Source organism: Aythya ferina (genome assembly GCF_964211825.1).
Source record: "Aythya ferina genome assembly, chromosome: 1".
In the NCBI taxonomy this organism is placed as follows: domain Eukaryota; kingdom Metazoa; phylum Chordata; class Aves; order Anseriformes; family Anatidae; genus Aythya; species Aythya ferina.
This window is the reverse complement of record NC_140296.1, coordinates 192,384,710-192,398,227: the sequence shown is the minus strand read 5'-3', so window position 1 is coordinate 192,398,227 and position 13,518 is coordinate 192,384,710. Positions and strand designations below refer to the sequence as shown.

General features: G+C 45.6%; 1 protein-coding gene across 1 annotated transcript in view; it reads right to left on the bottom strand.

Moving 5' to 3' along the window:
* The window catches only part of COG5 (component of oligomeric golgi complex 5), a 183,057-nt gene that overhangs the window by 2,664 nt on the left and 166,875 nt on the right, over positions 1–13,518 (bottom strand). The window contains exons 19-21 of the mRNA XM_084509893.1: positions 9,460–9,536; positions 8,838–8,964; positions 6,717–6,796 (exon numbers count right to left, since the gene is read on the bottom strand). Of these exons, the coding sequence (XP_084366019.1) occupies positions 6,717–6,796; positions 8,838–8,964; positions 9,460–9,536 (284 nt within the window). The remainder of the gene's footprint in view (positions 1–6,716; positions 6,797–8,837; positions 8,965–9,459; positions 9,537–13,518) is intronic.

Genomic DNA, 13,518 nt, shown 5'->3' with positions numbered 1-13,518 from the left:
GAGTTACCACTGCCTGGTCCACACTCGGTACCAACACACTCTCAAGAGCTGCTTTGCATTTTTTTTGCACGTAGCATACACCAAGAGAAAAAATAGCCCCCTTCACAATCAGAAAGGCGAGGAAAGAATATTTTACCTAGCCAAAATAAAGCTTTCTGCCCTTGGGCAGCTCCCTGAAAGCTTCCAGCCTGCCCTTCCCACTGGTCTCCTGGGGCATCGCAGGGTCTACAGGGACAGCAGCAACAACTGCAGCACCGCCAGCTGCAGCCCACGAGTGCTCCACGTGCAGCTCGCCTCGCTGCCAGCATAGCCCATCAGCCAGACTGACCGGAGATCAGCCACGTCCTCAGGTAAGCTTTGAATAACGAGAGGACAAGATTAGGGGGAAGGGACAGCAGGCTGAGTGCTTCTGAGGTCACCGGGCCTCTGGTGTGGCACTGAGGGGCACAGGCAGGGCACGTGAGGAGCAGGCTGAACTCAGCCTCAATGGGAGATGCAGGCAGGGAAGGCTCAAGGGTCCTACCATGACGAAGGGAGATGCTGCAGAAGAGCCAGACGTGTATCACAGTCCTGCTCAGGTCAGCACTCAAGAGCTCAGGTCAGCAGGGATCATTGAACACGTCAGATTTTAGTTTCTACACAGAATAGTCGCCTATACTTAAGCTGAGACACTTCTGTGACAATTTTCTTGCTGTAGCTGTCAGTTATTCATCTTGCAGATCTTCCTCCCCTCCCACTCACCAGTGCCCCTGTCTTTGCCTCGATACATTTCCCCAAAGTTTGTTGGTCCCAAATAGTTTTGAAGTCATCGAAAGCTGCAAATAGGAAAAAAACACAAAACATATTGACCTGCTTAACTTAGAAAGCTCTGACACCTCTTGGTGAAGCTGTGGGATGGCATCGCTGTCCAGATGGTAACACTGCTGCCCCTTTCTGACTTTGATTATCTCCTTGCTCAAAAAAAAACCCTTGAAAAAGATGACAGAGATCACCAGATACTTCAGCTGAAAGGGAGAAGCAGCTCTACCCTAAAAGCAGCACCCGAAACCACTCACTGTCAGCCCTTGGTAATCCTTAGCCAGACTGCTGCTCCCATCAGCTCAAGCAGGCGGGGATGAGATTTGGGCTGCTCCAAGTGCCAAACACCAGCGCGAGCCTTGCCATCACCCCCTCCAGCAGCTTTGGCCTTTTTTCTCTTTCCTGTCTGAAACGAACCTGATTTACCTGGCAGGATGACCGGCAGCACTGGCAGGTGCTGTCACCGCGTAACTCACAAAGCAGCTGAAGGAACTGATTGTGAACTGGTTCTGGAGGTGGGCCAGGCTCAGAGCTGCTCAGCCCCTTCTCCTTCCCCAGCACACAAAGAGCTGACGGAAACCCATCTTCATCAGCTCTCTTGTTGGGCTTTCTCTTTTACTGGGGCTTTGCTGCCTTGTTTCAGAGACAATGTCAAACTTCATCGATATCACCAGCGCAGGAACATCTTAACTAATTCTTTTCCACCCAAAAGCCAAACAATAATTACCACTCCAACACCATGATGTAAATTCTCAGGCGGTTTCCTAAAACACACCTTGTACAGTTGTACATTAAATAATGAAAAAAAACAGCCTTCTCAGTACTCTGATACTACATGCGTTCACTATTTTCCCACATCCCATGTTTGAATCTCCAGCAGAAGTATTTAAATGCTGTAGAGCAGCTGAAATGCAGTTCAGAACCAGTGATGGGCTGGAACCTGGAGCTCCATTCCCTGCCTGGTGACCCTGGAACAACTCCTGATCAGCCACCATCGGGCCCTTAGCAGCTCAGGAAACTCCTCAGCATCACTGCCCGTGGCAAGGGCATGGTGGCGATGTGCCAGGAAGCCTGGCCTTCCCTTTAGGGACAGGAGCCCTGCTGAGGAAAGGTCCGGGCAGTAAAACGGCAGAAATTACAAATCCTGAGAGAAAGGGTATTCAAAGTCCAGGGATTAACAGGAAGATAGCTTTAGAAGTGCAAAGGAGGATGACCAACGCAAATGGTCACCAAGCAGACGTGATTTCAGATGTACATTTTGGATGGGAATTTAGTTTCTCTGAAGATCATTACCTGATCTGGTAATCCTGTGTGGGATTTCAGGACTGTGACACGCAGAAGCACAAACCCTGCAGGAGGGTGCTCGGGGCACAGCACGGTGTTGGCTGCAACACGGCCAGACGGCAGCTCAGGCGGGCTGGGGTGGAAACCCTTCAGCAATACACTCCACTGAAGCTGCTGAGATGCCTGCATGGCTGTCTCGTTTCAGAGATAAATGTGTTTAATAGCAACGTTAATGCCCGAGATGCATATTTTACATGCTATTTTTGCACACTTTACTGGTCCTAGATCAAACAAGCCTTTGTAAACTAAGCCATCAGCACAGCATCTGATTCAGAGGCATCATTTTCCCAGTTAAAATATCTGTATTGCAAGAGAGAGACTTGCTCCTGCAGAGGACACTGTAAAAACGCTTGTGCATAAGTAATGATGGGAAATAAACAGCATCATGGGTGGAAACGGTATCACCAAGTCTGCAGCACAGATCGCAGCTGCTTTCATGTAAAAAGATGGAATTTATAGTTATATTACTGATGTTTAAGAAGATGGAAGAAACCCTGTTTATGTAATACACAAAACACGCTCTTGAAGGGATTAGACTAAATAATGCCCTAAATTCAGCATCTTCCAGTCTAATAAAGGACATAAAACCTGCTCGGCAATCTGTTTCTATTTTAAAAGATGAGCTCTGGTATACATTACAAACATTGTTTGTAGAAGGGAGCTATGGAAGGAGGCTTGGTGGGCTGTTCTGCATACATTAATGCTTCATTAAAAATGCCATAAGAAGTAAGGAAAAAAAACCCTCTAAGTTTAAGATACCCTCCCACATACGGAAAAGGATTTTAAAGCACTTATTAAATTACTTCACTTGCTTGAGCAAAAACATGAGCTTTCTTGGAAATCAGGACAAGCTGATTATATAAGACCCAGATAGTTCTTTTTAAAAATGTTATTTCAACGCGTGGAGATTTACATCTACTGCAAAAAGTGGGGAAAAAAAAACACGTGTGATTTGGGCTGTGGCTCTTCAAGGGATCTTAATGCGAATCATTTGGAATTACTCTAATTAATTAGTGAGTATATTCACGTTGTGAGTACCGGTGCTGCCCTCCTGGGGCTCCAAAGGCTGAGGCTGGGCCCTTCCTTTGGCTGGGTGCTGCTGCAGGGCCCTGCAGACCCCGCTCCCAGTCGGTGGGGCAGCCCTTCCCTGAGCGTGCTGTTAAAATCCCGTTTGCTCTGCGGAGTGAAGTCGAAGAGGAACGTGGAAATCAAGCAGTGTGAGAGCACACCTGTCTGGCACAGGATCTATTTAATCGGGCACTACACAAGTTGCTGGAAAACCAGACAGTAAAATCTGACAGCACCACCTATAGTGCAACAGCGACATCGCTGTTTGTTGGAAATTCCCTACCGGAGAGCTTGGTGGAACTGTGATTTTTGTTTAATGACCGAAAATAACTGCCCCTGAGCACTTTTATGGACAGGCAGGTGCTGGCCAGGGACGTGGGTGGGTGCACCCCTTTGCAGGGTGAGAGCAAAGCCACACGAAGCAGCTGCCCCTTGTATTGATGGGAGCAGAAATGCAGCCCGGTGCTGATGTTTGCAACAAAACCATCGTGCCTCCGTGCCTAGCGGGGCTGGAAACAGCCTCCAGGTGCTGATTTCAGGGTGGTCCCCAACCCTGCCCCCTGTAAGGTCAGTAGTCAGAGCTGCTCAGGATATCAGCTCCTTGTGAAATGAACTCTGCTGCTCATTGCAATGGGAAGGGGTGAGCTCAAAGAACTTACCATGAGCTGTCCTTGAAGCTGGCTCAAACACTGCCATGTTTAACAGAAACATTTCTCTTGTGGGAGATAAACTGAGTTAAACAGGGAAAGATGGGACAGAAGAAAGCAAAGGGAAGCACCCTGGCTGCTTGCAAAGTGCTCCCTTCAACACCATCCCAGGCTCCGGGACTGTGCCTGCAGCACGGCCACCTCACCTGGCTGGCAGTGCCACAGGGCAGCCGGCTGCCCCAGAGGGCTCCCGTGCTCCTGCCTGCTCCCCCTGCAAGGAGCAGAGCAAATGGAGCTTGCAGGACACAACGCAGCTGCCCTATTTTAGTACCTGCTTCGGGAGGAGGTGAATCAGCCCCAGCAGTGCCGGGTTCTCTTCTGGCTATAAAGGGAGGCGAGCTCACACATCCCTGGCCAGGTAAATCCCACCCCTCACGCCGAACACCAGCAGGCAGAAGGGCACAAAAATGCTCAGAGTGCTCCTGATTCACGGCATTAACACCGTGCTGCATAGCAGGCATCTGAGATCTGCCGAGCAGAAGGAAAGCCGCAATTAGCTTTAATATTAAGCTGTAAAGATTCTGATAACACGTGAGTTAATATCTGAGAAGCGGGTCCCCAGAGGAATTGCACAGTTGTTACAGGCTAAAGCTGCAGAAAATTCCCATTTGTGAGGCTGCACCAGGCATTAAGGGTAATTTCTTGAAGCCGTGCAGCCATCCGAGAGCCCAAAGCAGGCAGGGGCCAGGGCTGAGCAACATCAGTTGGCAAAGGCTTGGAGAGGGCGAGTGATAAAAATACTAGAGAGATCAGCAAGACGCCTGCAGTTCAAATGAAGTTCACGTGAGGCACAAAGTACAGGAGAGCTCAGAAATCTTCTGATGTAATATTAAGGAACACAGAGGTTACCAGCCCCTGTGCTGCAGACCCGTGCCCACTGGCCTCAAGCTGTCTGCTCGACACATCCAAGGACGTTTGTTCCTGCAGCTCAGCGAAGAGGCAGGAGGTACAGCACCCCATGGCAGATCAGGAATAGGGAAGAGCTCCTGGAGAGCTCCAGAGGCATTTGGGAAGGGCAGCTCTTCAAAGCTTCCCCCTCCATGCCCTGGGAGTGAGGATGTTCAAGCAGTGTCCAAACCCTCCATGGCACCAAGCAAAAAGACCACAGTCCCACCAAAAAATGCTCAACTGAGAACCTTGCAGCAGCCTGCTCTTGGGATTACAAAGCGTAAGTATTTTTATAGAGGCATCTCATGCAAAATGAATAAGGGATTCCGAACTGAAAAGTTTTCCAATTACACTAGTTGGGCTAATGGAAGATGCTCTCCCTGCCTAAAAGCCTTCTTTAGGTGTGTTAATACCTCCACGGTCAGAGCAATTTATCAGTGTCCAAACATGACCACCGGCAGGCCCGTTAACTGAATCAGTCTGAAGTTTAATTGTAGGCAAATACAATCATGTGCTGTAGTTTAAGGACGGCATTCTCAAGCTTGTATAAAGGGACTGAAAAGACCCAAATCCCATAAGTTCTCATATGATCTTCATTCCTGGCTTTCTCTCATGATCTGAAATCAGCAGCTTTGCCAGTACAGTCAGGACAGAGATTACAATAAAAATATTAATACCTGGTACATATATAGCTCTATCAGCACTATACCCATTATCCATTCCCTGTAATGAAAGATGCCATAGCTCGAGATTCAAGAAACCTATAATTTTGTAATCAAATTAAACTAATGACATGCATGATTTTCAAAAAATACTCTTTTAATACGCATGTGAAGAGACACAGTTTGTATTTTAATATTCCAGAAATAAATCCCATCCCACTGACACCTACTGGTGATCAGCTAGCATTTCTGTAACTGGCCCAAGCATTACACTGGGCTGTATCGTGCTATCAGCTGCAAGAACTATAAATCATAGATACATAAATAATTACAGCAGACTCCTCTTGGCTGTGTGCTTTAGAAGTGTAGACAGATGATGGTCTATTTTCTCAAGTACAACCACTGCTGGCTGAACTTGAGTCATCTTGTACAATCTCAGCAAAAGCTGACCACAATCATGCAAGTGCAAGGACAGAGCTGATCAAGCCCAGTACAGCTCCGTGTGACAACCTCTCCTGAGCCACTCAAGTGTGCAACACCAAGGCTGGGTCGGGACACGGAGAAGGTGGCTGGGAAAATTAAGCCATTAGGAGACAAATGATCATCCAGGCCTTGAATCCAGAGGATCCATGTGCTCGCTCTGTAACGTTCATAGAGCACTGATGTTCCTTCTAATGTATTTTAAAGATAAAATTTGTCTTGAAAGACAAAACTCTCCACACCTTTTCCTAATATTTTAAGACCCAAAATAGTATTTACCTATAAAGTTATCTACCCTAGTAAGATTTAAAAAAATCTGACATAATTACCACTTCCTAAAGATCCCCAGCTGGTTGCTGAAGAACAACATTACAGGGGTTACAAACAAAGCTCTTGCATTTTAAAATTCCTAGCTACATTTTCATTGCTAAAGCTTTAAATGCCTCTCTTTCCTTGATTTTTCAACAGTTGAGAGAGGCTAAACTTTTGCTAAAATACAGCGTTAACTTGGACCATCATTGTGTGTGCCTTCCTTCTTTTGGAAGTGGATTATGTGCTCATTCCAAAGGCACTGGAGGATTCGGATACAGGACAGGAAGGTGTTGTTGTTCTCCCATTTTGCAACTCATCCCATGAGTGGGAAGAGGGTAACAGTATTTATGGTAAGTCACCAACAGCACTCCTCTACTTTTCAAGACAAGCCCAGGTGTCCAGATAAGCTATTGCTCAATTGTCATAAAAGTACAGAAGAACGAGACATGATTCTTACCGTATGAGTGCAAGCCTGTCCTTTTCAGATGGATGATCATCAAGCCACTGGGAGTAGCGGGCAATGGACCACTCAGCCCTCTGATACAGGGAAACACAAACAAATACCAGTTACACATAAATGCAGAAAAGGGCATACACACAATTCCAGAAACAAAGATGAAATAAGTGAAGGCGATTAAGAGGCACGCTTAACACTGCGGCGATGCAGAATCAGTTGAGAAATCAGAGACAATTTAACAGAAACAGCCCAATACGTTATTTTGGGAGCTCAGCGATGATCTCCTACATCAGCTGTTTGCCCGGTTCTGACAGTGGTTTGCATCTAGATTTCCTACATCTGACTGCAATTCGCAGTCTGGGACAAGACCTCAATTTTCTTCTATGAGCTAACTGACTATTAAGGAATTGAGAGCCTGTTCAAAATCAGGTTATTATTTTCATACTGTTAATCAATCAAAATATGAAATCAGTGACCATAACACCTTTACCACAATAAAATCAAAAGCCATCAAGCCATACAAAATATCACAGAATCACAGAATCACAGAATTTTCTAGGTTGGAAGAGACCTCAAGGTCATCGAGTCCAACCTCCAACCTAACGCTAACAGCCCTCCACTAAACCATATCCCTAAGCTCTACATCTAAGCGTCTTTTGAAGACTTCCAGGGATGGTGACTCCACCACTTCCCTGGGCAGCCTGTTCCAATGCCTCACAACCCTTTCTGTAAAGAAGTTCTTCCTAACATCTAACCTAAAACTCCCCTGGCTCAACTTAAGCCCATTCCCCCTCGTCCTGTCACCAGGCACGTGGGAGAACAGGCCAACCCCCACCTCGCTACAGCCTCCTTTAAGGTATCTGTAAAGAGCAATAAGGTCACCCCTGAGCCTCCTCTCCTCCAGGCTGAACAAGCCCAGCTCCCTCAGCCGCTCCTCGTAGCACTTGTTCTCCAGGCCCCTCACCAGCTTCGTCGCCCTTCTCTGCACCCGCTCAAGCACCTCGATGTCCTTCTTGTAGCGAGGGGCCCAAAACTGAACACAGTACTCGAGGTGCGGCCTCACCAGAGCTGAGTACAGGGGGACGATCACCTCCCTAGCCCTGCTGGTCACGCTGTTCCTGATACAAGCCAGGATGCCGTTGGCCTTCTTGGCCACCTGAGCACACTGCTGGCTCATATTCAGCCGACTATCCACCATCACTCCCAGGTCCTTCTCTGCCTGGCAGCTCTCCAACCATTCCTCTCCCAGCCTGTAGCTCTGCTTGGGGTTATTGCGCCCCAGGTGCAGGACCCGGCACTTGGCCTTGTTAAACTTCATGCAGTTGACCTCAGCCCATCGGTGCAGCCTATCCAGATCCTGCTGCAGAGCTTTCCTACCCTCAAGCAGATCGACACACGCACCTAACTTGGTGTCATCTGCGAACTTACTGAGGGTGCACTCGATGCCCTCGTCCAGATCATCGATGAAGATATTAAAGAGGACCGGCCCCAGCACCGAGCCCTGGGGGACGCCACTAGTGACTGGCCTCCAACTGGACTTGGCTCCATTCACCACGACTCTTTGGGCCCGGCTATCCAGCCAGTTTCTAACCCAACGAAGCGTGCGCCAGTCCAAGCCAAGAGCAGCCAGTTTCTTGAGGAGAATGCTGTGGGAGACGGTGTCAAAAGCCTTGCTGAAGTCAAGGTAGACCACATCCACAGCCTTTCCCTCATCCACCCAGCGCGTCACTCTGTCATAGAAGGAGATCAGGTTCGTCAGGCATGACCTGCCTTTCATAAAGCCATGCTGACTGGGCCTGATCGCCTGCTTCCCCTTCAAGTGCTGCATGATGACTCTCAGGAGGATCTGCTCCATGAGCTTTCCTGGCACTGAGGTCAAACTGACAGGCCTGTAGTTTCCTGGGTCTGCCCTCCGGCCCTTTTTGTAGATGGGCGTCACGTTTGCTAGCCGCCAGTCGATTGGGACCTCCCCCGATAGCCAGGACTGTTGATAAATGATGGACAGCGGCAAATGAGCTTGAATATTTTTTGAATATTTTTTAACTAAAATAACAAGGGTGAACAGTAACATTTTTTCCTCCTTAGGACATCTGCTAAGCAAAGACAGGTTGATCGTACTACCTGGAAGGGTGATTTTAACTCCGGTGGTGCTCTCGTGAACAAGAACTGAAGAATAATGCTGAATGGAATAACCTCTCCCAGAGCTGGGCTATTAGCGATATGCTCACTGGTCTGGAACAGCAGCGGTCTGGAAAAATGCAACAATATACTTGTGAAAGGAAGAAAAAGCTTATCTTATGCATTAGAATAATACCTACACAGTGGCAATATTGTGTTAGGATAGAATCACCTCGTTTTTTTCCCACTAGTCTGTATCTCAGGTTTTCAGCAAAGGTTCGGTTTGTAAAAATCTACAGAAGCTGTGTATTTTAATTAAACAACATAGGACTGTAAATTTTGTGTTTCAGTGAGAGCACGTAAGGTAACTACAGAACTCACTGTCATAAAGCAGCAGCACTGAAAGCAACACAAAACGTTACCATTTGGCCATCATTTGCATGACAAAGACTTTTAAATCATAGTTACACGCTGCTCAAAATTTAGAAGAACTTCAACATATTTCTGCTTCGCTTGTGGGTGTTGCCAAAAAAGCTCTCAGTTCAATCAGAACTAGCAAAAGGTACTGAGTCAGTTTTGAAACACAGCTTGGTCCTATAACCAGTTGTTAGCTGCTGCAACTCACCTGAATGACCTCAGCTGCCTGTACGATTTTCCCAGGTCAGAGACTCGCCGACACAGCGGTGCTACTGCTAACTCCATCTACAAAAACAAACATTTTAATTTGAGTTAGATTGTCCTCAAATCTAAAACTCAGCATTTAGGTAGTCTGCCTTTAAATAATAACCCAGGCTTGCAGGACCAATTCATCAGTTTGTTGCTGGTGGCTGCTTTTGAGACAAGAAGTCTTCTTTCATACCGCACTGCCCAAGCCAGGACTTCTGCTCATTTTTGGCAACACGGTAAGCACCCCATGACAAACAACAGCTCTTCTCCCTGGATGAGAATAGGATGAGCTCTCACAAGCTTGCTGCAACTGCGGCTTTGTTTGCCCGAGCACATTCATTTTGCCAGCGATGAGTTTCCACTTAGGTCAACATCCCAAATAGCCTGAGCTCAGAACGGGAAGAGAGCAAATCGAGGCAGGTTTCCACAAACCATTACAAAAGCAGCAGAAGCGCACACATATTTCAGCTGGGCACCCTTTCCTTTGGTGAAGGATGAGATTGAAGTAGTTCATTCTTGAATCCTTGGCCCCAAATTCAAGAGCCCAAAACCCACGTAGACTGGCAGGCAGCTGGGACCTATTGCCACAGGGTTGTGTGAAACCAGACAAAAGAGCATCCGTAAGAGCATTATTTTCTTGCTCAACTGTCTGCTCTCTGTTCAGTCTCTGAGTTACAGAATCCATCTTTAAAAACAAGCAATTTTAAACTCTTTGTGTTCTTTAAGCACAAAGGAGTTCACCTGCCTTGCTGAACAAGAGCCAGACTCTGCTCGGTTTTTATGTCATTCACATGAGACTCAATTCCTGTCACAGAATCTCCATTACCAGCGAAGACACAAAAGTGAGAAAGAGCAATTTCACCTCCAGATCCCCGACTGAACCCTTAGGTACCATTACACGGCAAAAATGCAGTCAACACACACAAGAATACAAACAACACCGTTCAAAAATAAAAAGCTTCGGTAAAGTCATTTTATCCAGATGCGGATTAAGTCTTTATTTCTTTCGTTCCTGAAGTGTCAGTCAACAGAGGGAGGCAAATTTTGTTCTTGGTGTAGATTTTTTTAAATCCCCAGTTTGGAAAACCATTCAGACTGATTTCCACACAACGCACAATTATGACGTTTCAAAGGATCAGAGGTAAAATAAGTAACCAGATGAAAACCACCATACAAACAGCTTCCCATTTAAGTAACATTGCTGAACTAGTGTTAGAGCACTTCTAATAATACAGTGTTTAGGGTGAAGCCTTTAATACTGTTACTCCTTCCAGCTGCAGCCTCTTCTCAGACAGGGCAGGCAATGGGGAGTGCACGCTCACAGGACAGGCAGCTTCTCCCTGGGATTTCTGCAGGGAGGTGCCCCAGCTCCAAAATAGTGATGAAGCTCAGCACAAGCTCAGCACAAGCTCAGTGTTGTTTCCCCAGGTCTCTTGGGACACTTCTGAGCACCTACAGGAGCCAAGAGGCCAGCCTGCTGCACAGGATCAGGAGCAAGTGGCCGAAAAGAGGAATTTATTAAGTAGGATTCACTGCATCATGATACAAGACCTTGAAAGACAAATGATTTCTTCAGAGCTTCTTTTCAGGCATCAGTATTAGCTAGGGGCAGCTGGAAGTAACTGGTATCCTCCAGAAACCAGTGTCCCTGTGCTGGCGGGAGCTGTGGGCTTGTAGCTGCGAAGAACTTGGGAGAAGATAATCCTTGTAGGTGCCTTAGAGAATTTGATAATAGGCAACAAAATGCTGCTCTGACTCGTGGAAACAGAGAAGCACGGATCAAACTGTACCCAGGAGGAGAAAGAGATCCCAGCACAGCAGAATATAATTCTGCTTAATAAGTTTTAAATGATCGTTTCTCTCCTGAAACATAACATGATGTAATGAGACGTAAGTGAAACCTTCTACAGCTTAACCAGTTCCTTATTAAAACAAATTTCAATGATTTCTCTTGAACATATTTAGTGGTTTCCATAAATTAACATTTTCAGTCTTAAATACTAAAGAATAAAATTTCCTTCAGAAAATTCTGTTACTTTGTCTTCAACCTTTATTCACGGTAGGGAATTATTAGTATTGCTAGAGCTAGATAAATTTAATGGCAGCAGATGGTTGATTCGTGAAGTACTAGTTGCCAAAGGAAAAAAAAAAATGTTTTTAAGCTTTGCAGCATACTATACCATCTCAAATTGACTCATGAAGAGTGGGAATGAGTGAAAGCTGATGTGGTAAAAATGCACATAAACCACAGAAACTGTTTTTTTTGTGTGTGTGTTTTAATTTACAACGCTAGTCTGCTATGTGTTATAATCCAATCCCTCCGATAAAAACTATACTTCATGTAACAATAAAGATTGTGGTTTTTACTTGTATTTTAGCTATTTGTCCAGATCCAATGATATAATGAGATGCCACAGGATCTTTCTGCTGCTGCAGTCCTTTGTGTAGGCCCTCTGTGGAGGTTTTGTGCCTCTGCCAAGCACCAAGCTGGGTGGCACCACTGGCTCAGGAGGCTCTGGGCACCGCTGCTGGTTTTACGGTGCTGCAAGAAGCCAGAGCACACGTCGCTGTGTCATTCTGCCACCTGTCATCACCTGAAGCTGCATCAAGTGTTGAGTCATGCCGTGTGGTTCTGCTGCAACAGCTTTTGTTGTGAGATGTAACTCCAGCTTCCAAAGCATTTTGGTGAGCTTTTCCAGGTCAAGTGCTACTTTTGGCTGTCTGCGAGCCAGTACTTGTACCATGGTGCGTATGAGGCCTTTCATACATCCACATTCAATGGGCTTTACATACGTAAAGATGAGTTGCATTTTTTGTTTCCTTTCCAAATTTCTCTCCCAAAATCACATATTTGAAAAATTGTATGTGCAGGTTAAATTCAGTAAGAAATGAAGTGTCCAAGGAATAATGTGTAACCATGACTAACGTGAGATGATTGTTATCACAGCACCTCAGGACCTGTTGGAGGAAAAGCAATAACAAGTGCATGTGCACATTGAAAAGGGAGAGCTAGAATGGAAGAAGGCCTCACAACTGCCTCATTTCCGCTAACTTTGTTCCAAACCCATTGCTTTTCCATGATTTATTCATGTTATTTTGTTGTGCTTCGCAGAACAGAAGGACAGGCTCTCGCCCAACTCCTATATAGAACATATTCCTCTTCTCCATGATTCCTGCTCTCTAGGCCTAAAAAGGCTATGTTAGCTTTTCTTCTCGTATGACCCTGTCATAGCCCACGGCTAGTTGGTCAATTATCTGTTGAACTATTCACTGGCTAGCCATATTGTAAAAAAATCCATCACATGGCTGGCTTCTCTAATCGGATTATGTTCAGCAACCCAAGGGTGAAGTTAATACGTAGTCCAGATACAGATAATGCATGTAGATTGAAGGGTGCTTTGAAAAACCCCACAGTGAAGTTATTGTTTTGTGCCTATTGTGGTATTTTCAAGATCCCTCGTTACCAAAAAGCTGTTTTTTCAGTTGGAAAATCTTAGCATTAAATTTTTAGCAATTATATTTCCTCCTGGCCAAGATGAATTCCAAGTTTTTAAATGTTAACTCGAAATGCTTTTTTTTGAGCCATTCAGCAGGAGAGAAAGCTTTAACAAGCGAGGGAGCAGAAGAGTGAATTATTGTATGAAAGAAGCTGGCCTTGAAGGGATGGGGAATTTGATTTCTCCACCGTGCAGCAATCCCAAAACGGCTGATGTTTAAGTAAATCCTTCAGCTGCAATACCTCCAAAATATTGCACATAAGAAAATAGTTTCCTCCTTCTGGCGGGATAGTTGGCATTAAACATTAAGTCCATTTTATCTTTGTAGCTTTTGCCCTTGTGACTACGACTGTGATTACAACTTCCTGCTTCCCTTACTTCTCTGTAAGAATCTAAAAAGAAGAATATCTTATGAAAAATTATTAAAAAAACATTTTTAGTTGTATTATCTTGCTTGATCAAAGGAGCAAACCTATTTACATTTAAAAAAAAATGTAAGATTATTATCCTTGCTTTTTTAA